A 26,172-nucleotide genomic window follows, 5' to 3' on the forward strand; every position below is an offset into this window, starting at 1 on the left:
TACGCACGAGTGAATGGGCGGGGCGACGTAAACGTTCTAACGCGGGAATATACAAACGCTCTTCAATACCGTAGACTTCTGCTGCTCGGCGTTCGATTTTTAAATCAGAACGTTGCTATAGTAACCTTCACCGCACGCTCACCAGCTCGGTGTGTCTGCTCTACAGAGAGCGGGGTAGGCGCTAACTCACTATGGGCGTAAGTTAGCGCGTAGTGTTGTGTCAGACTTCCTGGTGCTACAGTTCAGCGGTCTAAACTGATACACGCTCGTTTAAAAGAGAATATCGACGGCATTTGAGATCGAGCCATCGGAAAACACATGGAGCACTGCAGTGGGAGGCAAGAGGAGGGGAAACCTCTTACAAACAACACGTGTTTTGGTCAGGTATGTGATTTGGGAACGTGTGTTGGTCACGTTTATAGTTGAATTGTTTATAATGTACTAATATAGTAATGTTTCCAATGATGTTTCTTGGTGCTTATTGTGTGTTGTAGTATGCATACACCGCAGAGGAGTACCAGGCGGTCCAGAATGCTCTACGGCAGAAACTCGGACCTGAATATATAAGCTCCAGACAGGCTGGAGGAGGCCAAAAAGTGAGAATGAATGCACTTAAATCAATTGACGAAGTTGATTATCCTGCTGTTTTTCATATTCATTAGATTTTAGCCCTAACTCTTTTTTTTTTTTTTTTTTTTTTTTTTTTTTTGCAGGTGTGCTACATTGAAGGCCACAAAGTTATAAGTCTGGCCAATGAAATGTTTGGTTATAATGGATGGTCTCACTCAATATCTCAACAAAATGTCGGTAAGGACAGCATGTTTTTCTCCAACATTCCCATTAATGCTGCAGGTCTGAGGATTAGTTTAGGGTCTGTTGCTTAACAAGTCAATCTTGCGTTGCAGACTTTGTGGACCTGATCAATGGGAAGTTTTATGTTGGTGTCAGTGCCTTTGTGAAGGTTCAGTTAAAGGTAAGAGCTCTTGACTAGACACGCAGCATTGTGAGGAGTATACCATTCCTTCAGCGTCTCTTCCACAGGATGGCTCGTACCACGAGGATGTAGGATACGGCGTGAGTGAGGGCCTCAAATCTAAAGCTCTGTCGCTGGAAAAAGCAAGAAAAGAAGCCGTCACAGATGGCCTGAAGAGAGCACTCAAGTAATTATTTCTGCTGCTGTGTATGCTTTATTCTGATTGGTCATTCGTGGCATTCTGTGGTCAGTTCTTTTAGTTTTTAATAAGTCTAGTAAGATTAAAAGCAATAAAACTGGTATTTAGCAAGGGTGCATTCATTTGAGAAAAAGCAACAGTAGAAACTTTGATAAGTTATAAATTCTATATTAAATAAAATAAATTCTATATTAAAATGTTCTATAGAAAACGTTTTAATTTGCAGTAATACAGAAAAATATGCTTACCAAGGCTACATTTCATAAATAAAAGCAAAGACCGCTATAAGAGTTTTTAAACATTTAAAACCTTTCAAATTGAACAAAATATTTAAATTCAATAAAAAGCCATATAATAATCAGGATAATATATAGTTAGCTAGTTATTACTTAAACTGCCTTTCTACTTCATCAGGCTCCTGGTCACCCTCAAGATTAATTTTACATTATGCCTTATTAAATATGTAAAAATGGTTTTTCAGTAGTTATAGAATGCACTGATATTGTTGGGTTTTCATTGGTCAGAAATCATTATTTGAGATATATCTACTATATTTCTAACGATAGGAAATATGTACAAAATACGAAATTCTGATATTTGGATTCAGCTTAAGTACAGTATAAGAAGCAATTGTTTAATTTGCAAACAGCGTTTTCTTAGGGTTTTTTTTTTTCAAAAATCTTTGGCTGCATTTATTGTTAAGGTTCGTTTGCAAGAGAATGAAAACCCTGCTTTAAAGACATTAAGAAAAAATGTAAATTAAGTTAGGCCTGAAAATGCCAGTCGTCTTTCATTGCAATCCCATAGAATAGCATGGGCATTTTATCCATTAATTACTAATTTTGTCTTTAAAATGACAAGATTTCTTTCATACTAATGATCGACTGACTATACATTATGCCCGTTACCGAATTTTAATATAATTGTTATTTCAATTATACAAGGTGTTTTGGAAATGCACTTGGAAACTGTATTCTGAATAAGGAGTATCTCATAGCCATCAATAAATTACCAAAGCAGGTAAGTAGTAGTCCTGTAAACATTTGGGCCAAATGTGTTGATACACTAACTCATTTAAATGCATCCCTGTATCGGGTGTATATTCTGTTATCTTAGCCTCCTCCTCCGTTAGACCTGGACAAAACCAAACGCAGTGATGGCGAGCCGTCCGTGGAGAAGGCCAGGTTCGACAGCCTGGCCCGAGTCAATAGCGGGGAATTTCTCAAACCGGCGGAACCAGCCAACATCCCCTCGGAGCGGACAGGAAGTCACCCCGTACGAGCAGGGCATGAGAGCGGATCCAGGACTTCATTGACAAACACAGCAGCACACACTGGCAGCGCGTCAGCTCACCAGGACTCTGAAAACAAGCCCAGCAACACCTCAAGGTGAGTTTATGTAGTGCTAACTTCAACTAAAACACTGGCCAGCTGCACGTTTGATAAATCTGCTTCTTAGGTCAGCAGCTGACACGGCTGACCTGTCCTCGTCCGACGCTCCGCTGGACTCCAAGCAGCAGAGGAAGCTGAGGCAGCAGCAGCTGCAGCAAAAGTTCAGACAGGAAATGGAGGCTAAGAAGCTGCTTCAGGAGCAGAAAACCCAGCAGTCCAACGCTTCCGCCAGGCCGCTGCCGTCTAAGCAAGGTGCGATGGAAAATTTAAGGGTTCATGTTTTAGCCATGAGTATAAAAGATTCAAGCCTTTGCCTGCAGGGGTGTCAGGTGTGTAGTGCTCTCCATTGGTGGGTTTTTTGTTTTAGGACAGGCTGTAGGTCCTGTTAACCACAGCACACCAATCGGACACCTGGTGACTACTAAGCAGGAAGAGTATCTGGCTGGTAAGGACTAGTCTAAAGAATGACGTGGTCAGGGTAGATGTGCACTGGGAACACAAATGAAATTAGCTTTAGTACAGTATAAGCAACAATTGTTTAACTTTGTCTTTATACACCATTTTTTTTTATTTATGCATTTTTTAAATATGTGGCTAGATTGATTTTTAAGGGTTGTTTGCAAGGGAATCGTCATATTTGGGGCAACAAAATCAAACAAAACCTGTTAAAGCTATATAGCGTTAAAGATATATTAAACAAACAAAAAAAGTAAATTCTGTGATTCCAAAGATTTGATCATCTTTAATAATCTTGTAATTCCATAAAGCACGGACATTGCTATGAGCAAGAATCAGGGTAACACTTTACAAGTAGGTGTCATTTGTTAACATTAATGTATTAACTAACACAAACAATGGATAATACATTCATTACAGTATTTATTCATCTTTGTTAACGTTAGATTTTAAAAATACAATCATTCATTATCAGTGCATTTTTAATAAAGCATTAGTAAATGCCGAAATTAGCTTTAACTAAGATTAATAAATGCTGTAGAAGTATTGTTCATTCTTAGTTCATATAAACTAATTTTGTTAATTAAGGAACCTTATTACTTAGTTACCAGAATTAGTAAATCCATTCGACGGGTCTCACTAATCTGGTGGAAAGACTTGGTGGATAAGGTTTTAATACAGGAAAAGGCTATTAGATTGTAAGGTGAAATATATAAAGATTTCTCACTTCTCCTCAGATGACCCGGAATTATGGGACTTCACTCTGGATGGCATTGATATGCTCGACGATCCCGGAAGCGGCTCCGCGGAACCTCCCCGTCCCACGACACCGAGCCAGCACAAGATGACGACACGCAGCAAGACCCCGCAGAGAGCCCAGTACCTGAGACCACCCGCTCAGCCTCAGGGCCAGTACAGATCCTCAGACATCAGAACTACAGCAGGTACAGTCGGACATGTTTGCAGAGTTAAAAAAAAAAATAATAAAAAAATCTCTTTGCAATTAGGCAAGTGTATACATGCTCTGTTCTGGTTTTGCCTCTTGACTCATGCAAACATCCCACGGCCCCATTAATATAAATAGCCAGGGACTTAACACTCTCAGAGCTGGCAGCCTGTGGCCCACAATTCATAACAAGCCTGTGCTTGTTGACTTTGCCCGTTCATTAAGAGATAACTTTTTTGCTTCTTTTTAAATATGGACCTATAGTAATGGTGTTGTAATTGTTGAAGGTGGACCACAGAGCCCATACAGACACGGCCAGATGTTGAAGAAACGAAGACTGGACACGTAACGAATTTAACCATTTATAGATATCTTTTAGAAAATTTGTTTTATACTAATTTGTGAATATGAAAGCTAATAAATGTTCGTTTTTGACCTCTTAATCTGTAATGTAAAACAAAAACAGGACTTTTTATATCTGGAGTTTCACAGAATAAATATCTGGAATGGATTTAAACTGTATTCCTGGGTTATTTTACCACATTTCACTGTTTTTACTGGTAGCTGATGGCAAGGGGATGTCAAAAGCCATGGGGAAAATTCTGGAAAACACCTTGTAAGAAAAAGGACCAGTGTAGTGGGAGGAGGAAAAGTCCAAAATGTTTTATTAAGCATTTGAATATATATATTTATATATATACACTTTTTTTTTTTTTTTTTTTTTTTTTTTTTTTTTTTAACATAAAACCATAGGTAATCACCCAAAGGACCCTGGATGGAAACTTTTTGAAAGAAAACGTCAGCAGCAATTTTTGACCCAACAAATTTAATGCTGTTTTCTATGGGAACACGTGAGTTGTGGACTGTGAAACCATGCAGTTTTCAGAATTTGAGTTATGTGACGGGGTCGTGTGACTGTGATTAGTGGTATTTCAACAGTTTGAACTGTGTCTAAATGTGGGTTTGGTCAATTACAAAGGATTCAAATCTGTGCACTCAAGTATCAAAAGTAACAAATAAACCCTCCTTGGTCGGATAAACCTTTAAATGCTGTGTTTTCTGCATTGCAGTAACATTTACCTTCTCTAGAGAAGTCAAGCGGATCATTTTAGAGGTGACGGGACGTCACTTCCGCAAACGATTGGCACTCAATTTGTGGTATAGAAAAAATGGTTTAGGGGAGTGATTTAAACTGGTAATGAGGTGCTGTAGTTTAATACTGTACTTCTATGTCATTGCAGTCAAATGCACCACATTAAATCTTTTCACCACAAAGATCAAGTATTTCATATACTACAGCACATGGCTTTGATGGTTGTGTGACATTTTAAAGACGGGGAATACATAATCCTGTAGTTTAAGGCTAGCTTCTTTCAAGTTGAAAGCAGTGTGTTTGGATGAAGAAATGTGCTTTCATGCAGGATGCTCACCCTCGTCCAAATTAAGCCTTCTATCCACTTACATACAAGAGTTTGGGTAGTGGTGAATGTCTATATAAGATGCACTGTATTATTGTAAGCTCATCATAAATGATATATAAAAAAAGTCACAAATTAACAATGCTATGAAATACGTGCAAGTACAAAGAGCTATAAAACCCTGCTTATACCTCCCTCAATTGCACAACCTCTTCCTTTCATTTCAAAGCCTAACTATCACCCAATACTCATCTCTAACATTCCTTCCTTCCTATCTACCTTCTTTATCCATCTTCCCACAATCTAGACTTGTATGCAGGATACACTCATTCAGTCTTGTTTTGGTGTAGTCTCCTCTTTCCATCCATTCACAAACTCTTCTGTATGTAAATTGCAACACCATCACTGTATTTTACTGCCTGACTTTTACAATAAGGACGGTATTCATACTATAAGGCTATATATCTGATGTTTAAGACAACTTAAACCAGTTTTACCCATCCTGTGCCTCTTTCTCAAAATGTACACATTCATCTATCAGTCTTTAAATAGCAGATTCAAATAACCCGAGTCACATTATATGGACCTGAAAGTCTTTCCAATGTAAACTGTCAGATAAAACGCGTCCATGTAAAGGACTAGGTCCGATAATCTCAACCCCGCAAGGCATAGATAGCTCTTCCCTTCCTTGAACCAACCCAGCCGTTTCAGCTCGCCTGAGTGGTGCGTAGACTGGTTGACCCGCAGTTGTTTCCAGACTGGTGAGCTCCTGAGGGTATGAGGAAGCCCTGCTGTTGTCCTGCGGGGGGAGCAGTGGATGCCAGTGGGTTTGTCTGAGCCCACTGGGACATGCTGTAGGTGGGGCAGGTGTAGCCAAATTGTTGATTGGGCACGCATAGTGAACCCTTCCGCCCGGCTGTAGGGTTGACGGTGGCTGGGATGTGACCGCCCGTGGAACAAAGCTGACCTGGTGCAGAGTATTTACGTGGCATCTGAGGAAGAAGAAGACAGTTGGCTTTGATTAGCACTACTGAATAAATCTTGATTGGTCAATATGATGTTAGAAGCATGCTGAATAACACTACAATGCACTAAAGCTATCTCACTGTGCAGGCCCACTGTTAAAGCTGCAATGAAACCTCAACAGTCACGCATCTGAGTGCATTACAGAAAAAGAAAAACAGTATAGGCCAGGACTTGATTTAATTCACTGCACTTAAAAATTAACGCAAGATTGAAGTTGATAGTGGAGGGGCAGGGTTTAATCAAACCAAATTATTGTAGAAGGCTGGCACAGGTCACAAGAGTGAGTTAGTTAATACTGGTATCTTTTTGCCATTAAACATTTTCAATCATTCACAATACAAATTATAATAAGCATTTACAAAAATGAGAGAATTCCTATTTAATTCCAGCTGTAATATTGGTAGATTTATGTCCAAGACTATAGCTCTGTATCAAAACCTGCTGAAGCGTGACTCGAGATGATTTCTATAAAGCAAGACATTAGACATGTTGCTAAGCTAACAGCAAAGCACAAATCAACACTCAAAAATTATAAACTATATTAGTTGGTTTTCCGTCTAAAGTTAATTTTGAATAAATACTGCTTGCATCCAAAAGGCAAGAAAATCGCCACTTCTTGATAAACTGCCACTGAATATCACAAAGAGACGCCACTGAATATGACATTCTTCATATATAATAAATGACTTGTGCCTCAAAGCGAGTAAACGAACTAAGGAATTTATTCGGTAAATGCATTTTCATCCCCATTCCCATTATTTGTACAAGACAAAAACTACCTTAAGTGAGTGTAAAAATGGAAAAAAGATTTTTTTTCCTCAAATTTGGCATCCATCAATACTTCAAAATATGCATTAAAACAGGATAATGGAAACAACTACTGTCTGCAATCTTAGATTTTTTTTTTACTGTATTATACTTTTTTATTTTAAAACTATTCAATTATATTCTAAATTATTTTTGAAAATGCAAATAAATAAATACACATTCTATTCCATAACCAAATGTTTTAGAAAAGGCTATTGTAGCCTTGCTATCTCGCATTCTCTGCTAATCTATGTCTAAAAGAAATTAAGTGTAGTTTTTCTGGTATAGTAAGAGTTAACATACACCATGGGTTTGTGAATTCTTTTTGGAGCCTTTCTTGACCTGAGGCATCTTATTCATGGCATCCCTGGCCCAGTTATCAACCAGCTGATGGAGGTCAGCTGTGAATGTGCCCTTGTGCAGGTTAGCAGCAGGTGCTTGGTCCTGGTCATGGCTCTGTCCGTTCTCTTCTCTCACTGGACTTGTGGTACCTGTATGCCACAATTAATATTTTACCGATAAGAAAACCTTGAGCATTTTGAGAGAAAAAAACTGAAATGGTGAAAGACCTACCTTGAACGTTTGAGCCTGGCATGGTATCAGTCTTTCCAGTGACTGACTGATTGCCTGAACTTCCACTCTGTACAGCTTGTTTGTTCCCTAGTCCAAACCAAACATCAATTTTCATGCAATTTGTTCACAAGCTTACATTACAGTTGGATGTAAATCACTAAGCTCTGGTACCTTGTTGAAAAGAGCCAGTACCGCTACCACTTCTTGACCTGGTCCCCTTGCCCTTAGTAGGCCTCCTCCTGCCTGCTGCGATGGCCACTGTGGGAGGGATCATCACAGAGGGTGGCGTTTTGCCCAGTCGAGTATAGAGTTCTTCAATTTCCTTCTTCTGTTTATTCTGTAATGCCTGGATCTCACCCATATGTCTGAAGAAAAAAAAAAAAAATGTTGGATTGAACTGGTGATCACATGATCTGCATGAATGAGCTCACAGAGCTCACAGAAATCACGAATACCTGTCCCTGAGCTTGTTCATCTCTCGTTTAAAGCCCTCATCTTCTGGTTCCGAGTCGTTGTCACTGCTGAGGTAGTGATTGATGATGGACACGCTGGAAGGGGTCATTTTAGACTCTTTAGCAGAGTCTGATCCCTCAGCAGAGCTTATGGAGGAGCTCGCTCTTTCTGCTGGAGTCACTGAGAAGCGGCCCACTTTGAGGTCAGTGCTGGAGGTCACCTGAAAGCGGCCGACTGTAGTGGTAGATGGGACAAGTTCAGGGCTGACCCTGGGAGGGGTCTGAGATTTATGAACAGTGTTTTCAGGGCTAGAGAGAGATGATGGTGATGATGAGGAAGATGATGACGATGATGATGTTGAAGAAGGGGTGATGGAGGAAGATGAGACAATGACTGCTGGATCTTGATCGCTGGCCACAGAAACCTGAATTGGAGAACGAGGATGTACATGAACTTGCTGAACAAATCTTTTAGGCATAAAATCTGAGGCCTGTGCACAGTAGTATTATTAAGCTACCTGAAATCGGCCAAGTTTGAAAGCTGTTTCGGGTTGTGATGTTGCTGGCTCTGTCTCCTCAGCGCTGGTCTGTCCATCTGGTTGAACTACAGATACAGTGGTCTGAAAAAGAGAATGTGTGTAAAACAACATACTATTTTAAAAGTTCAATGACATGAATCAATGACATTTGTTCCAATACAACTTAATTTGTAAATAACTTAAAAATAATTTCATTTCTTTTTGAAACACTTTTTTGTTTTTGAAACATTTTTAAAGACAATTACATTTAATGTGACTAAAAATGTCACATAGTATAACTAGCAAGTAAAAAGTTTCCTTACATTCTGAATACATGCGGACATATACATCAAAATATTTTTTTTTTTATGAATTTGCACGACCTGTCATAGAAAGGTTAGATTATGTAATTTTTAACACTTGACTTACTGTCATGAGGATCTGCAGATATTTTTTTCCCTGCACCACATTTTTTTTTTTTATATTCATGAGCAGTTTTGTTTATAAAAATTATATTTTTACAGATAAAATCATCATAGAAGAGGTGTATTGAAGTCATGTATGAATTTAAAAAAAGGTTATACACACACATGCAACAATATTTATAATAAAACATTTTGTACTAGTTTTATTATGCGATTTTGTAAGTTTTATTATTTTCTATGTAGCTTTAGCTATTGTAATTAAACTTGTTTTTAAGTTCCAATTCAGCATTTCTATTTTCATTTAATATTTTTTTAAATAGTTGTTTTTTGTAGTTAATGTATAAAAGGTATATTTAGGTATGAATGCCATTTTGAATAAATTCATAATTTCACTCATGTCACGCAAATACCAACATAGACACTAAATCAGCAGTTTAGTAACTTCCTGCACCTGTGGCCTTTGTGGGGATGGATCTGCAGATGGTGACTGGGCATAGCTTGTAGGTGTTGCAAGAGAGGCAAAAGCACCAGGTGCAAAGTTCCCACTGGAACTAAGAGACAAACTGGAAGGCGTCGCACCGGAGACAAAGCCAGGAGTGTTAGTGCTGATAGTGTTGGGTGGGGAGGATGTAGACTCTCCAGATCCATCAGGTTGGTTGGAGGAGCTCTGGGAGGAGTCCTTGAAAAGGGAACGCAGCTTCTGATCTAAAGCATGAATGTCTTCAATTCCAGGCGGTTTCCCCTGTACATCAGTCTCACCATCTCCCGTTGCAGATGGCTGCGTCACAGGGACAGAGGGGCCGACTTGCACCTGCTGGATGCCGGCTTGAGCCTGATCCAAGCCATTGCTCTCAGTCACAATACTTTGAGGAGTCTGGGAAGGGGTGGGAAGTGACAACCGACGTGGAGCTGGTGATTCAGTTGGGGCTGGAGAAGGAGACGTCCTCCCTGTTTTGGTTTGCTGAGTGGTAGACGGCGCAGGAGTGGTTACTTGAGTGGTGACTGCAGTCAGAGTTGCAGTGGTTGCTGGGACAGGGCTCTGATATTGAGAAGCCTCTTGGGCAAGACCTCCAGGTGTGGGCGGTACCACAGAAACCTGGGTTGAGCCAGGTGCAAAGCTAGCTTGGTCCTGCTGAACACTGCTGGCTGGTGCGGGATCAGAAGCTGGAAGTGAAAAATACATGCAATCAGTCTTAATACTGGTTGGATTCAAATTTATTGTCATCGGCTTTATTCATTCATATTTAGCGGGAAATACAAATTAGACATTAAGCAACATAATATCATCAATACTTGATACACATATTTAAGCAATTTTGTTTGAGAACCTGGTGTGGAGTCTTCAAATGACGTGTTTGCAGAAGAAGGTCCAAAATACGGCTCACGAAGTCTTGCTTCAGGGACCGGGCTAACTATAAAGCGGCGGCCTGCTGAATGTACAACTTGTGCTGCTACGCTAGGTGGCACACCTGTTAAATGTGAAATGTGTCAAATGAGACATGTTGCAAAATGGGACGGATAAAATGTAAAAACATCACCAAAAAGTACACTTACCAGGCACACTGGATGTTGAAATTTCAGGTATTTGCTGGTCCAAATTACTGCTTACCTGAAGTAACAGGAAAATTTCATTTGTAGTCTTCAAATAATTTCTCACTTTTGTTCTTATGGTTTGAAAGGACAAACAAACAAAAAATCCAAACATACCTGATTTGGGCTATTTTTCTGAGCTTTTCCTTTCTGATCTGCCATCTGAATGACGTCTCGAACCTGATCTATGAAGGACTCCCGCTCGCTCTCCAAGATAAAATCACTTTTGATCTTTAAAGGAAGTTACACACACAAGTTATAATCAATTTTAATTCAAAATGTTAATGCATGAAATGCTAAAAACAAAACAAAACAACAACAACAACCAAACGATGAAGCAATACATATTCTAATAAACATTTTTAATTTCAAATAAAGAGGTTTCTTGGCAATCAATCTACTGAAAAAAGGTGGAAGTAAAAAAGATGTACCATAATTTCAGCAATTTCTACAGGATTATCTCCATCCAAATCAAACTTGAAAGTGACCATTTTCCTGTTGTGCGTTTCCAACTGACATTCAGCGACTCTATCCCCAATATTAGAAATCTACAAAAACAAACAGACCAATAAGCTCATAAATGTTAGTATAGTACACAATACACTAAAAATGTAATGTAATTTAAATTAGATTGTAGCATAACTTACATTCAGCACATTGAGCTTGAGCTTGGCCTTGGACATCTTTTCGTGGCGTGAGCGGCTGCGTACAGAGCGGCTCTGGGGTCGTTTCATTGAGCGCCCCTCATGCTTGCCCTCGTTCCCATCACTCAGACCAGAGGCTGCATCAGAGTGACCACTGAGGGCACCAAAAACATCAGTAGTTAAACTTCTCTCAACTTGAATGTCATAGTTAATAAACAGGACTTATATATATAAAAAACAAAAACCTTTCTGTGGAGGCTGGAACCAGAGATGTTTGATGTTGTGACTGCTCTACTGGCTGTGGTTGGGACACGGTCAGTGGTGCCTGTAATAAAGAATCGAGGATTTCAGAATGCCACTCACTCCAAATCACAATCATTTGTAATAGGGCTGTCAAAAAAATTGAATTTTGAATATTGGTTGAACTGAAAACATTCAAATACAAAAACGTTGCATTTAAATTTCAATGACAAGTATTGTTGCTTTTTAATGTTTTTGTTAGCCTTTTCATTTGAACCCACTGGATGCGGCGCTGCTCATTCACTCACGAGAACATCAATGTGGTAAAGATCTGGATTACATCAAAACTGAAACCAAGTTGATCACACAGAATGCCTATTTTGCGCATTTCACAATTTCACAGCTGCACTAGCATTTTGACAGCCCTAATTCATAACACATATCACAGGGAGGTATTGCTGCAAACTGATGCAATGTGGATGCAGTCTGAAAATTCAGCTTTGTCATCACAGGAATTATATTTAAACCCACCCCCAAAAAATAAATATTCAGAGAGTTGAGATTTTACTGTATTGTTAGTTAAATAAAATAGACTGTAGACAGCCCAAAACATTTTTAAATATCACCCCCTAATATTCGAACAGTAGAATACACCATATTACTGTTTACATTTTCTACATTTATTCAAACTAAAACTAAGCATCTACCAACACACTTGTCAATAGTTTGTGTGTTTAGTATTATAAATGAATTTTTAAAAATATTGTGTAAAAACGTGTTAACGTCACTGTAGATATATTCTCAGCACTAAAAAACCCACACTGGCAAACTGCTAATTCACACACCACAGTGTTAGGCACGACTAGTACCTGACAGGCCTGATATAGAAAATAGAGCTGTTCAGCATTTGGAGGTGGTGAGAAAACAGGAGGGCTGAGTTGACATGCCCATATCTGACAAGCATGTAAGAGCAGCCAGCATGCAAGAAAAGGATGGAGAAGCAAAGAACAGTAGCATTAATGTATGAAATGCCAAGAAGTTGGATGTTGTGTGCAAACCAAGCACACACAACATTCAATAAGCCCCATGCAGGCCAATGGAAGATGTGAAATCAGCCACCAGAGGGCATCTTTCATACTGTACCTGTAAGATTTGAGGGCCCGGAGGAGGAGCACTGCCATCTTGAGGTGCCTGGTGGTATTGCAAGGGGACCGTGGGTTGAACGGTAGAGGGCAGGGTGGCCGCCTGACCCATCACCTAAAAGGGGAGTACGTGTATTGTCCCATTTATGTTTAACCCTGGTTTATGTTTAACAGACAACAGATATATAGAGCATGATGTTTTTGTCTTCATGTTATGATCACATGAAGTGTACCTGGGGTATGGCTGCAGTTCCAGTCTGGGCGGTGGGAACCGGGGTCAAAGTACTGCTCGGCTGCTGCAGAGGGGCCAGGGCTGGGTGCTGTGACTGTTGAGGAGAAGCAATTTAATAGAGAAAACAAACAAAGTTTTTTTTTATTTTTCGTATTAACATTACTAGATCTGAAAACCAGGCTCCGCATTCACAAAACATTTTATCTTGCCACTAAAAGTTCTTGTAAATAGAAGTAAAAGTTTTTTTAGCTAAGAGTTTTATCTTACAACCTATTCACAAAGCTGCTGAAACAATAATAGAGAAAATAGAGAAAAGTTAAAAGGATGGGGGTAACCATGCTTACTATATCAACAGTGATTGGCTCAACAGTTCTTGCTGGTTAATGAGAACAAAGATATAAAATCAAAAGAAAACTTCGGGGTTGGGAAAACCTCCAAACCTTAAAGTTGATACCTTTTTTAAAGCTCATTATGTGCATGTTTCTAAAAATGTTTATATTCCGAGGCAGATTGCCAGTGACACTCATTTTATGATAGTTGTAATTTGGTCTTGGTGTCCTTTTCACTAACTTCCTAATGTTTCCCAGATTTAAAAGCTAGTTGTAACACTAAAACTCTTTGTGAAATGCTCTTTTTTGAAATGAAATGCTGAAATGCTACATTTAGGACTGACACGGCCACTATTTTTAAGATTTTTCTCCTAAATTGACAGTTCAGCCCAGGACAGGTAACAAAATAAAAAGGAAATGACTCACCATGCTTTGTGGATGGGTCATGGCGTGCTGAGGCTGTGCATCAGGATGTACAGTGCTGAAAGATGTGCCTGGCTGGGCAGGGTGAGTCTCAGAGACAGACACTGAACTTTGAGCATCCACAAAACCTACAGCTGTGAGACAATGAGACATTCAGAATGTTTTCCCATACAAACACTTTTGGCTTTTTTTTTAAATATAAATAGGCATCTTATTTAGAGCATAATTACTAATTTTACAACACTAACTGGAAGCAGAGGCCCCAGGCTGTTGCAGTTGCTGGTGATGATCCGTTTCATGTTCTTCAGACTCCATAATGACTGAGGCCAGAGCAGGACCAGGGGGCTTGGCTGCGGTGTCAGTATGCTGTCCAAGCTGTGAGGGGTCATTCTCCTGCACCATCTTTCTCTTTTCTTGTTCCTCTCTCACAAGTTTTCTCTGCTCTCTTTTTCGAGAGATCAGGGACACTCTGTCCTTTATGGCCTTTGCAATGGTTTTGTGGTCACCCTCACAAACATAGCCCGAATCGACCTTGAAGAAAAAGATTAATCAGAATTTAACTTCAAACACCATGACAGGTCAACAATATAAGAAGGCCTGGGGGAATTCTGCAGTTTCAGGGGATTTTTTTAATGTACTGAAAGACTTGTTATTGTGGATTAGACGCAAGGCAAAAAAAATTAAACAATTACTGACTCAAATCATCAACTTGCATTTGTATTTGGGTAACGGAACAGAAATCCAAGTGTCTTTACCATTTCTTGGGCAACATCATCTGGGACGTCTTTATTTAAGTCAAAGGAAAACTCAATGGCTTCATTCTCTTTGTATTTCCCTTTCAGTTTCTTTACATCCTCAATGCGCAGCAACAACTTTATGGACACTAGTTCTCCATCATCCTCCTCAGCAAGCTCTACACGAACCCCAGTCTCCTCTTGGAAAAAGGCATGACTTAGGAGGTCCTTGATGCAATACCTAAAAAAATAAAAAAATAAAAAATATTAATAATAATAATAATAATAATAATAATAATAATAATATTTTAAGACCTGTACCAATATATTAATGAAAACATATCAATATATTAACAAAAGCAAAGAAAATGCTAATATTCTGCCCATCTAGTGAATCTGTATTCTTCATGTGTTAAACAACATAATAATAATAAAAAAAAAAAACTTTCCCGTGATGGGGCAATCCAAAGAGAAGCCAAAAGAGTTTACTTTCAGTTAAATGCTAAACAGTGTATTGTGAAATGAAAATAGTAGACAGCTTATGGTGTAATAAAAATACCAATAATAAACTGATTTCCTATAACAGTGTACTGTTCAGAATAAATGTGCTGTATGTGAATAAATGTGCTTTGATGGTGAACAGCTCTTAAGCTGCAAGCAATGCAGCAAAGATTTATTTTATTTTAAGTTTAATAATGCAACTCCTGTTTTTTTTCCATTTCCAAATTAAGGAGTCTGTTATATACAAACAAAATGGTTTAAATTTTCACAAAAACAAAAAAACCTTAAGTCTTCAATTTGACTGAGATGTATCTCATACCACACAAATGAAGTGATTGACAGTTCAGTATTACACTGTGATGTAACCAATGAAACACTGAAAATACCTTACCACAAATTTCCAGTGAACAAGAAAGAAAAACAGGTTGTAAAACTAGACCTTATGACAATACAACAACTGAACTCCCATGCTCTTTAAATGTCAGCCCACCTCTCATCCTTATTCTGACGTATGCAACCCTCAATGATCTCCTTCACTTCAGGAATAGCCACTTTGTCAAAACTGCCAGGCTTCACCCCCTGTAAACACAGCACAGGAAACAATCAAATCAATGGTGCAGAAAGCGGAGATGGCTTTAACTTGGGATTGGATTTTTTTTTTTCTCAAAAAAATACTACACTTGGAAATAAATCTGAATCTGTCTGTTACCATTAGGTTGTGTCATGTCAGTACTGGTTTTGTGAGAGGCTTCAGCATTTACTGGTAGAGGTAAAAAACCAACTTACCACTGCGTGAGAAAAAAGCAGAAAGGAAACACCCCCACAGAGGGCAAAAAAGGGGTAAAAAGACTAAAATAGTGCAGCAAACAAGGGGAGGATGAGTGTGCGGGGACACTCTCCTCCGCCGGTGAAGTGTGGACTTACGCTGGTGACTCTGCGATAGATCTGAGCTGCATTTTGACACTCGGAGTACGGATACTCAGAAGTAGCCATCTCCAGCATACACATCCCAAAGGCATACACATCCACCGATTCGTCATACTTCTCCTCATACATCTCAGGCGCCATGAACTCAGGGGTACCTTAAATTAAAAGAATGGTTCAGAACTCTCTCAGTACCCTATTACACCCTCTCAGTGAAGAGGTGAGAGGAAGATGATGCTGTCGCTGAAGACCGCTCGGGCACAACCTGCGAGAAAAGAGAGAGGTAGAGGGAAGGAGAGCAAAAAGGGGATAGAAAGTAAAAAAAAAAAATAAAAAAAATAAAAAGAGGAAGGGAAAACTGCCCTCAGTTAGTCTGCAATGATAAGAAGCCCAAGTTTCTCCATGTAAGACCTTCAAGGGTAGGACTGTGTATGAGAAAAACCAAACTAGTGCACAGCACTCACTCGAAGGCCTGGACTGACCACATGACTTCAACCAATACAGCATGAATTTTTATTGTTTTGTTGTGGTTAGCCTAAATAGCAAGTTTAAAACAAGTCCGTGGTCAGAGGGCCTGATGCTTTTATCACAAGACCAAGCCAAAACACTAGCTATGGAAAACAAACCTTTCAAAAAGTCCTACCTTTGGGTTAACCTGTGAAGAGAAAAAGGTTGAGCAATTCAAACATGTTACACTCCATAGCTTACTGAAAAGTGACGTTCTGTGCACCAGTACAACTAGTAACCAAGTTACCCATTGACAAAGGTCTCACACGGACAAACTTACCATATTGATAATGATTCAGACTGATATGTGTCACATAATACTGGTGGACTTACCAGGCTCATTTCTGCGTACTTACTGTCTGTACTGCAGTACACTAAATAATCCTTAAAGTAGAATAAGGGGAGACCTGAAATTAGAGCCTAATGCTTCCAAAACAAACAAACAAAATAAAAAAAAAAACCACAAAGATCTTAAAGCTAAAAGTATGAGGGAGATGAGCAGAGAGTTTAAGGCTTTGAGCTCCAGACACTGATACACTGAAAGAAAACAAGCATTTCCTTGTGGGGGGAAAAAATGAACAGATTCATTAGCATCGTCATCATTAAATCATGGTTGACTGAAGAAACAGACCACAAATTTCCGAACCAGAGCAAAAGATCACTCACAGTACCTGCCAGCCCAGGGCTCAGCTCTAGCTCTAGTGTTATCCCATGATCAGATCAGGTTTCCCTGCAGACGAGTCACAAAATACCTACAACCACTCCACAACTACTTACTCTGTCTATGGGTACCTGAAATTGTGGCAGAAGAAAAGACAAAAACTATGTTTAAACTAAAGGAGAGTGTCAAGAGACATCTTTCGTTAAGTGGGAGCCCTGGTTTGCTGCGGTTCGAGCGCTCAGGGAAACGCTGTGGTCTGCTTTCTCACCACTGTCATTAAAATGCGCTTTGAAAAGAAGCAGAAGAAGAAAAGAAACTTGAAAAAGAAACAAGGAATGAAGGATTTGCTTTCCCCCAACCACAAATCTGAGTCGGACAATTTGAATGGATTTTGATTTAGAAGCAGTAACGTGGTTGCAAATACTTAGCCGTACCTATGACACTCTTGGCAAAAGATGCCCTCTTGAGGGTTGCCAGGCCCAAGTCTCCAATCTTGACAGATCCAGTAGGTCCAGTGATGAAGATGTTGTCACATTTGAGGTCCCGGTGGATGATTGGAGGTGACCTGGTATGGAGGAAGTGCAGGCCCTTTAGAATCTGCCGGCACCAGCTGCGCAGGACTTTGATCTTCATCTCCTTAAACCGTTTTAGATACCTACAAGGCACAAACAAGTCAATCATAGCAGGTGGCCTCGATGACGAAGACAGCTTTATAAAAAAACAAAACAAAAAACTGACAGGAACAAATAAGAGCACTTACGTCTTGAGTGTCCCAGATGTCATGAGTTCAGTCACCAAGACAATACACTTCCTCCCTTTCAAGGATGACTCCCAGGAGTCATAGAAGCGTACTATGTTGGGATGCTGAAGACCCTTCAGCATTCCGGCTTCCTCTTTAAAACGCTGCCGCTCAGACTTGGACAACTTGCGATCCTGAAAAAGAATACCATATTTTTGTAAGCGTAAAAGGTATGGCAAAAGTTCATCACAAAAAAAAAGAAAAAGAATAAAACAGAACCACAGCTCGCTTTGAAATCACTTCCAAAAGAAGCAGCATTCTGTTGGTAAAAGTGGCAAATCTGCATAAACAACCAAAATGAAAGATGCATGAGGAAATGTTTCTTATTCTTGCAGATTCCTATTGAAATGGCTAGATTTTGCTTGTGGAATTTTACCCATTTTTAATATGCCATGTTTAAAAAACTTCTAAAATCAAAAGATAAGAGAAGCTACGTTTTTTCTTCATTACTGCAGTGCTGTAAATCAATTTATAGTTACCTTTCTTACAAAACACCCTCATACCCAACTGCTTTTAGCACCTCTGTGACACTTCTTTGATGAAAAAAAAAAAAAAAAAAAAAAAAAAGGTGGTTTCATCAAGGGGAAATACTGCTGCTTGCAAAAACCTCATTTGCAATCAAAGCAGATGGTGCAGCACTAATAATAACATCTACAATGAAGCTACAAAGTGCCTGCCTCAAAATCCAATCAGTGTGACCGTTTTGCCAAGTGTTTCTGACTATAGTTAAAATGCAGTCATTTCGACTGGCGATTCTTAGTTGACCTACATTTGGTTCGGTGGTCAGCTGCCATCTCTGGAATGAGAAACATTTAGCCATGAGTTTGACATGAGTTTGCCATTGCCAAGTCCAGCAGGGACTAAAAATTTGAACTAGCACCTCATAACTACACCACGTTATGTATGAGAAGCTATTGTGTATTTTATTTTTTTTACGTAAATAATATGGAATATATTCCATCACCAAAAATTATTGAGGTCATGTACATATATTGTGCAGTGTATTGATTATTCCGACAAGCTCACGTGTGTACAATTAACACTCTTAACACCATTTCGAAATGAAGTGAAGTCCTGTAAAAAGGAATTTCAGTGTTGAATGATGTGGGTTTGAGGAAGGGGGGCGATGCTTTGCACCCCACCCTACAACAGGCCTACTCTCTCACCCTTCCTCTTTGACTATTACAACTATGCGGTGCACTCGGTGGCCTATGGGACCAGGCCAGCGAAGCGTGGGAGCATTTCCCCAGAGGAGGGGCGGACCGCACACTGAACTCCAGCATGAGGATAAAGCTCCTGGCATGAATCCGCCTCACGTGTGAGGGCACATACCACTTCAGACGGGAGATAAGGAATTAGGATTAGTGAGAGGATCTCAAACACAAATTACCTGGAAATACGTTTAACAATTCATTTAAAATTGACAAATGCAGTTTAGGAGGTCGGGACAAAGTGCAACGGTTTTGGTGCTTGCTGCAGAGTTAGTTTGAACATTCATACACCTATCAGTCAGTGATGTTAATCAGTGAACACGTGGAGGTCACATGCTTTGTGAATATTTTTTGTTAGGAATTTAGGCCGCACAGATTCTATTTATAATTACTATAAATGTCATAAAATTAATTTAAAAGTAAAAATTATTTAATTTAAAAATGAAAAAGAAGATTCTTATGTTTACCAATGCTGTTTTAATATGATCAAATATCTAATATTGTAAAATACCATTAACATTTCTATAGTAATATATTTTAAAACAAAAATCACTCCCGTGATTGCAAAGCAAAATTGCTGCAAGAAACTTTTTTATACTTATCTGTTGAATACAGTGGCACTGCATATTTTGTATTTTGTGCACATTTTTTTTTGTAATTTATTCAATATACAGTTAAAAAGAACAGGATTTATTTGAAATAGCAGGCCTTTGCCATTTCAAATAAATCAATTGAATGCATTCTTGGTAAAAAATAAATAAATAAAAGTTTTAGTGGACCCAAGCTTTTGAAAGATGCCATAGATATATTTATAGTAAACGAACAGCTGTACTTAAGTGATTGTAACACTTACAGCATTTCCATCCTTCAGCAAGACTTTAATCAAAGGTCAAGAAGTTCTGATAGGATCGCAAAGCCTAGAAATGTTAACAGTAATGGGAAACTTTTAGCAGGCAAAATAATAATTGTAATAATTATTTTTAAAAAATTATTAATTTAAAAATACACAAGTTTACCCAGAGAAATCTTTAAACAGTTTAAGGTTACTGCAGAAGATTAAATGGATTTACAGGGGTCTGTTAAAGGGATCAAATGCAAGGCAAAGGCAAATGCAGGACAACTGGAATGAAACTCGAGAAGTAGCTTGAAAGTCAGTGGTATGCACAAAGTATGACCGGAGTATTTAATGTGGTATATCGAGTTGGACGCATAGGGAACTTCTGTAAAAAAAAGAGAAGCATCTGAGATCCATTTTCATTTTCTTTTTATGGTGACCTACATATTGTTCAAATGTGTTTAGCATGTGAGAAAGCAAAGGAGAGAAATGTGGGAGGGGAATATCCCAGAGTTCAACATAAGGCGCTGGAGACAGATGGCCTTGTGGGGGAGATACACAGGCCCTTCCATTTTCTGCAGCCGTGTAAACTCGCAGCTTATAACACATACTGCTGTATTACACAAGACAGGCCGGGAGACAGAAATAGAGACAGCGAGACATGAAATGTGAAAAAAAGTAAGGTAAAGACAGGCTGAAAGCTAGAGAGTGAGAGAGAGAGGCTTTTTTTCAGCCCAGTGTATGAGCTGGCTAGGCCTGAGGGCCAGGAGCAGGAGAACTGCAGCTCACGTGGTGCTGCCTCGTCATCGCTCTGCAAAAGAAGAGGCAGCAGGGGGTGGAGAGCAGCAGTGGCGGAGTCAAGCCTTGGCAAACCAGCTCACCACACTTCACACAAGAGATTACAATTGCTTGAACTTGACCCACTTTTGAATTTGCACCTCTATGTGGCACATCGCTACATAAAAAAAAAAAAAAAAACATCCTCTACATGATGAAAACAAAAAGGAGGAGGTTTCTGTATGCAAACAGACTTAGAAATAGGCCACACAACATATGAGCTGGTGATTTTCCGACAGAGGTGCTGTTGCTATGTAGCTGGCCAGAATCGGCATGTTGTCTCTGTGCAAGTACACCTCAGCGATTACTCATGCTTTTATCATATCATAAACTAATAAAAGTGGAACGAGTGCAAAATGTTTAAAAGGCCATGTTTCTTATGGCTCATTAATTATAACAAATAGAATTATTAAGAAAGAGAGAATTTTCTTTTTAAAAAAGTTAAATGGTAAAAAAAAAAAAAAAAAAAAAAGTACTATAAGACAATAAATTATGTTTAAAATATGAAACAGTCACACTATGAAATATACACCACTGCTCGACAGCTTGGGGCCAGCAAGATTGTTTTAAAAGAAATTAATACTATTATTTAGCAAGGACGCACTAAATTCTGCAGGATTTCTATTTCAAATAAATGTTGCTCTTTTTTGTGAAAGAAAGCACCTCAATGCTTATTAGGGATGTGTGTGTGTGTGTATATATATATATATATATATATATATATATATATATATATATATATATATATATATATATATATATATATATATATATATATATATATATATATACATAACTAAGTATATATTTATTGTGTTTACATTGTTTTGTGTATTCTGAGAGAAACAATAATATCCACATGCTGGAGTAAAGTTTTTCCTCCTAGTTATATCTGCTTAGGATTTATCATGGGTTTCCTGCATTTACGGCCAGAAAATCTACATATAATAACATTTTATTAGTGGTTTATTGTTTGAATAATAACCAGACCAAAAAAAAAAAAAAACTTTTCTTGAGCAGCAAATCAGCACATTAGAATGATTTCTAATTATATGACACTGAAGACTGGAGTAAAATTTTGCTTTGCATCACAGGAATAAATTACATTTAAAAATATGAAACAAAACCAGTTACTTCACACTGTAAGAATATTTCTAAATATTACTGTTATCAAAAATGCAGCCCTTGTGAGCACATTTGTAAGATTTATTTGAAAAACATGAATATTTTTTTACCAACACTAAACTTTAAAACCAAGTCAAAATTGCATGATATAAATGCAATTCCAAAATGTCACACTAAGATCTAAAATTTTAATGTATTATTGTGTTCTCACTCTGACATTGCAGCAGGCTTTTAGACTGTCTCAAAGTACACCTTAAATAAACACTTCCTATGATTTACTGCATGTGCCACACATCTCCAATACACACCTGGGTGGCCTAGAATAACCCAATTAGGAAATTAGGATTTTCTATTCAAGGCTTATACTACAATGCAGAGGCTATGGCCAAAAAGACAACAGCTATAAAAACACAGGCCAAATGCCAGACGTGTTAAGTGTCAGAGGTGTGTATAGAGACGCTTCAAAGGTGTGACAAAAGGACTAGCAAAAGTGTTTCCTATTTCTAAAAAGATCATACAGCAAAATGAAACACGAACAATACAAGTGGATGACACATTGCTTGGAAAGGTGTGGGTGGGGCATTGAAGTTAAATCAAACTGACTAGTCATAAGACTGTCATTTAAAAGTATACCGGAAAGGCCTTGAGACAGGGTTGTAGGTTTCAGGGAATGAGAGAGTATACTTTATTACCAAACAAGCAGATCAGATAGTGATTTACCACCGTCATCGCACAGATCAAGAGCTCCAACAATGTCAAGTGCTGCACTTTGTTATCCTAGCTGTCAAAAGCCGTGACGTCCTACCCATAAAGTAGAACACAAAAGCAAAAACGCCATTTATTTTCTCCAAAAGGAAATGGAATCTAAACTCATAAACCTTTAAAGACAGAACTACTGTCAGTTCCGAGACTGTTAAATGACAATATATGCTTTTGCTGAAGCCATCTGTTGGCATTAATTCAACTTTTCATTTTCATTTTACCAGTGAAAAATGAAATTACCCATGATGCACTTGCACCTTTGTCCACTTGTCCAGTTATATACATGTTTGCTTCAAATAAAAGTTTATAATGGGTTACTGTTTGGTTGGATCTCTAACGAAAACTGAAAAACGTAACTGAAAAAGCCACTTAAGGTACAAAAATAGAAGAAACGTACCTGCAATTCGCACCATGCCACCTCCACCGTGGTTTCAGTATCTAGACCCTTGTAGACTGTCTTGAAAGAGCCACGTCCAATCTCAATGTCGAACTTCAAGAAGCGTCCATCCGGCGACGTCCCGACTGCATTTGTCTCAACTTCCTCATTGTCGTTCAGCTCTGCCTTTGCATCCCGCAACTCCGCCTTGGCTCGTGCCTTGTCTCTACCCTCTTCATCCTCCTCTTTCTCATCCTCTCGTTTTCCATCGGTGCCATCTCCAGACTTCAACTCTGCAACCAAACACGGTGCTTCTGCAGAGAGAAGACATGTGGTATTCGCAATCAACACCGTCGTTGACTCTATCATGGCCGTCTCAACACCGTCACCCTCCTTTTCTGGTGCAACCAAACCTTCAGATTTTGTGGCCACTGAAGCAGCTTTGGTTTCCAAAGCAGGAGGTTCACAAACAAAAGCGTGAGAGTCCGTTGTGATGGTTAGGATTGTGTTTTTGCTGGGCAGCTCCAGCGCCGTGGCATTGGAGTCGTTGATGACGCTGCGCCGGAAGAAACGGTGCTCTGCCTCCGCCTTGCGCTCCATGGTGTGGTGGCGACGACGGACCTCGACACCCAGACGCTCGCCCACCAGCGTGTCTGAGCTGGAGCCGTTGATGTTCTTCAAAGGGGGGGAAAGGAACTTGACCATGTTGTCGTTGAGATTTTCTGACATTTCTCCACCAAGTGGAGTGAGAAGTCGGGTCAAATCTTAAACTCTATCCATGCATTAAAAAAAAAGCAGTGTAGTAAATACGCGATGGAGAGAAGAGTTTGCTTCAGAACCAAGTAAAAACTTGCCAAACCTCTCTCCTCTCAAAACAGCAGTTCAGATAAAGTCAATGCTCTTGCAGACTAAAGAGTTGGAGAGAAGCACGGGAAGTGCTTGGCGATAAAAGTAACGCAGGATCCATGCACAGATCAAGATACGTTGTTGATGATGATGATGATGACAAAAAGGAGACCTCACATACAGCTCATCCATCCTGTGTAAAACTGCGGGGTGTCTTCAGTCCACATAGGGGGTCTCCTGAGGGGGCAGGGCAGTAGCCTGCTAATAAATATAATAATCACTTTCAATTCCGAGGTCGTGCCAGAGCACAAAGATTAATGGTGGTGTCTGATTCACTGAAAGAGAGACAAAAGAATTTAACCAAGGTGGTTAGCCACAGTTAACAAAATAACACTCAACTTAAACAGCTGCATGTACTCCGGCTTTTCCACAACCAGGTAAATATTAATCTGTTCAAATTAGGCTGATAAGAATCTACTTTCATGTAATAAGTGACATCCTGTCATTTTAGTTAGTGAAACACAGACCAGTCATACTGAAACTTTAAGATAAAGAGAGTGCAGGAGGAAGTTACACTCAGATTTTTCACATTTAACCCTCAAGTTAAATTCAATACAATTTCCAGAAAGCAGATTTCCGGAACCCTTCACAATTTGTAATCCTAATCCCATTAAAACAAACAACAAAAGCAATTTACGCTACATCTACGCTTTTAATGCGAAGTGACTTGTTCAAGACGGAGAACAAACAGTATCTGTCTTCAGGACAGTGAACATATGTTGAAGGATTAGTAAATTAGATTTGTCCTTGCCATGTGTGAACACAAAATAAGTCTATGGTTCCAAACAGAAAAAAGGAACAGAAAACTACATTGGAATGACTTGATTTTCTTTCGAGAAACACAAAATGTAAGATACGACTTCATACATTACGCCCAAATGTTTTGAGAGGTCCAAAAAAAAAAAGAAAAAAAAGTAATTGTCAGTTTCTTAAACTTATAAGAGCCTCTAAGTACTGGCCCAAGTGTGATGTGGACTAGTTTTATAATACTTTTACGATGACTTAAGCTTGAAAGGCTCCCCGTTCTCAATCACGTAAAAGAAAGAAAAGGCATATTTCCTTTCTTTCGTATTCCACAAAGAAGTCAAGTCATACAGGGTTTAAACGACACAATGCCGCGTAAACGAACGAGTAAGCGCTTTCCACTTATTATATCTGGCGTTAACCATAACTGAGCCAGAACCATGGTTAACTAACGTTACTTGTAAATAAATAAAAAAAGTAGTCAGGACTCCATTTAGTATCACTACTGACTATTTTGTCACCACGTTTAAGACAAAAACTTACCGTAATGCTAAGTGTCGTCGTCATCTTCAGTTATCGGCGAATAACCAACGGCCGGCTCCAGGTTTAACCGGTAATTCCCCAAACGCGCGTGCTCCGTATTTGAAATAACGTCTCTCCGGCGCGAGGCGAAACGAAAAGTTCAACGTCTCTAACCGAACGCGATCGCGGTTCAGTAAAAGCCCGTCGAAATGGCTAAATGTCGGTGGCCGTGCCCCCGGTCTAAACCGTCTCTAGCGGCGAAGTTCGAATGTCAAACACTAAAACAACGTGCCGCTTCCGCTAATGGTTGCTCGCGAGACTGCAGAGCAGGTTCTCTTTGTTATTCCCTTTCAACTGACCTCGATTCATCTTCCTCGTACAGTCATCCGCTGCATGACGTCGCGCGTGCAAACGACGCGGTCCGGGTTTACGTTACCGTATTCACATCGACAGAACGCAAAACGGTGTTTGAAACGCTTCGAGACTATATGCATTTATGCCGACGCGAAACTTGGCTTTGGGGTGCAGCGCGCTAACCGAGCGCTTTGCGGCTCTGTTGTTGACAGCGAGAGATCCCGAACAGATGGAGGCGATTTGCACGCTCGGGGTTCAAGGCTACGTAATCTGCATGCCATCGATTCCCGACATTTTCGCCATCGCATAAATACACGCTACGCGAACAAACCGGTTTCGTGATAAACAATAAACCCGGACTCCGTCCACTCCCCCTGCTCGCCTTTATCCGCGCAATGTCGTAGAGTTAGAAAATAGCGCCGCCTGCCGAAAAACAAAGAACGCTTATATTGTAGGCAACCGCGTTTTAAAGGGACAGTTCGCTCAAAAATTACAATTCTGTGAACAACCGCTCAACTTGCACTATTTTGCCTCTACAATTGAACACAAAAGGAGAAGTCGGGCAGAGTGCAAGCCTGTCACTTTCTTTG

At 39.4% G+C, this 26,172-nt stretch overlaps 2 protein-coding genes across 3 annotated transcripts; one reads left to right on the plus strand and one right to left on the minus strand.

The window, feature by feature from the left end:
• On the plus strand, positions 1 to 4,633 carry rad52 (RAD52 homolog, DNA repair protein). Of its 2 annotated transcripts, XM_043228786.1 has the most exons (11): positions 1 to 384; positions 495 to 596; positions 714 to 807; positions 906 to 973; positions 1,042 to 1,160; positions 2,117 to 2,192; positions 2,289 to 2,560; positions 2,631 to 2,815; positions 2,931 to 3,008; positions 3,757 to 3,963; positions 4,253 to 4,633. In XM_043228786.1, the coding sequence occupies exons 1-11, from the start codon at positions 319 to 321 to the stop codon at positions 4,312 to 4,314; spliced, it is 1,329 nt and encodes a 442-aa protein (XP_043084721.1). In that variant the 5' UTR covers positions 1 to 318; the 3' UTR covers positions 4,315 to 4,633. The 2 variants fall into 2 exon arrangements, with proteins under 2 accessions (XP_043084721.1, XP_043084722.1); XM_043228787.1 differs by lacking the exon at positions 2,931 to 3,008.
• Positions 4,634 to 5,157: 524 nt separating this feature from the next.
• On the minus strand, positions 5,158 to 25,986 carry wnk1a (WNK lysine deficient protein kinase 1a). Its single transcript, XM_043228784.1, has 24 exons — positions 25,250 to 25,986; positions 23,078 to 24,237; positions 17,872 to 18,044; positions 17,546 to 17,766; positions 15,944 to 16,101; positions 15,510 to 15,598; positions 14,540 to 14,759; positions 14,033 to 14,315; positions 13,788 to 13,918; positions 13,034 to 13,126; positions 12,802 to 12,915; positions 11,664 to 11,743; positions 11,422 to 11,572; positions 11,206 to 11,322; positions 10,892 to 11,005; positions 10,739 to 10,793; positions 10,513 to 10,653; positions 9,636 to 10,348; positions 8,760 to 8,861; positions 8,245 to 8,666; positions 7,961 to 8,154; positions 7,790 to 7,876; positions 7,520 to 7,707; positions 5,158 to 6,375 (listed from the first exon to the last, which is right to left on the minus strand). The coding sequence occupies exons 2-24, from the start codon at positions 23,783 to 23,785 to the stop codon at positions 6,091 to 6,093; spliced, it is 4,839 nt and encodes a 1,612-aa protein (XP_043084719.1). The 5' UTR covers positions 23,786 to 24,237; positions 25,250 to 25,986; the 3' UTR covers positions 5,158 to 6,090.
• Between the last annotated feature and the right edge of the window lie 186 nt (positions 25,987 to 26,172).

This window comes from Puntigrus tetrazona, chromosome 25 (assembly GCF_018831695.1).
Source record: "Puntigrus tetrazona isolate hp1 chromosome 25, ASM1883169v1, whole genome shotgun sequence".
In the NCBI taxonomy this organism is placed as follows: domain Eukaryota; kingdom Metazoa; phylum Chordata; class Actinopteri; order Cypriniformes; family Cyprinidae; genus Puntigrus; species Puntigrus tetrazona.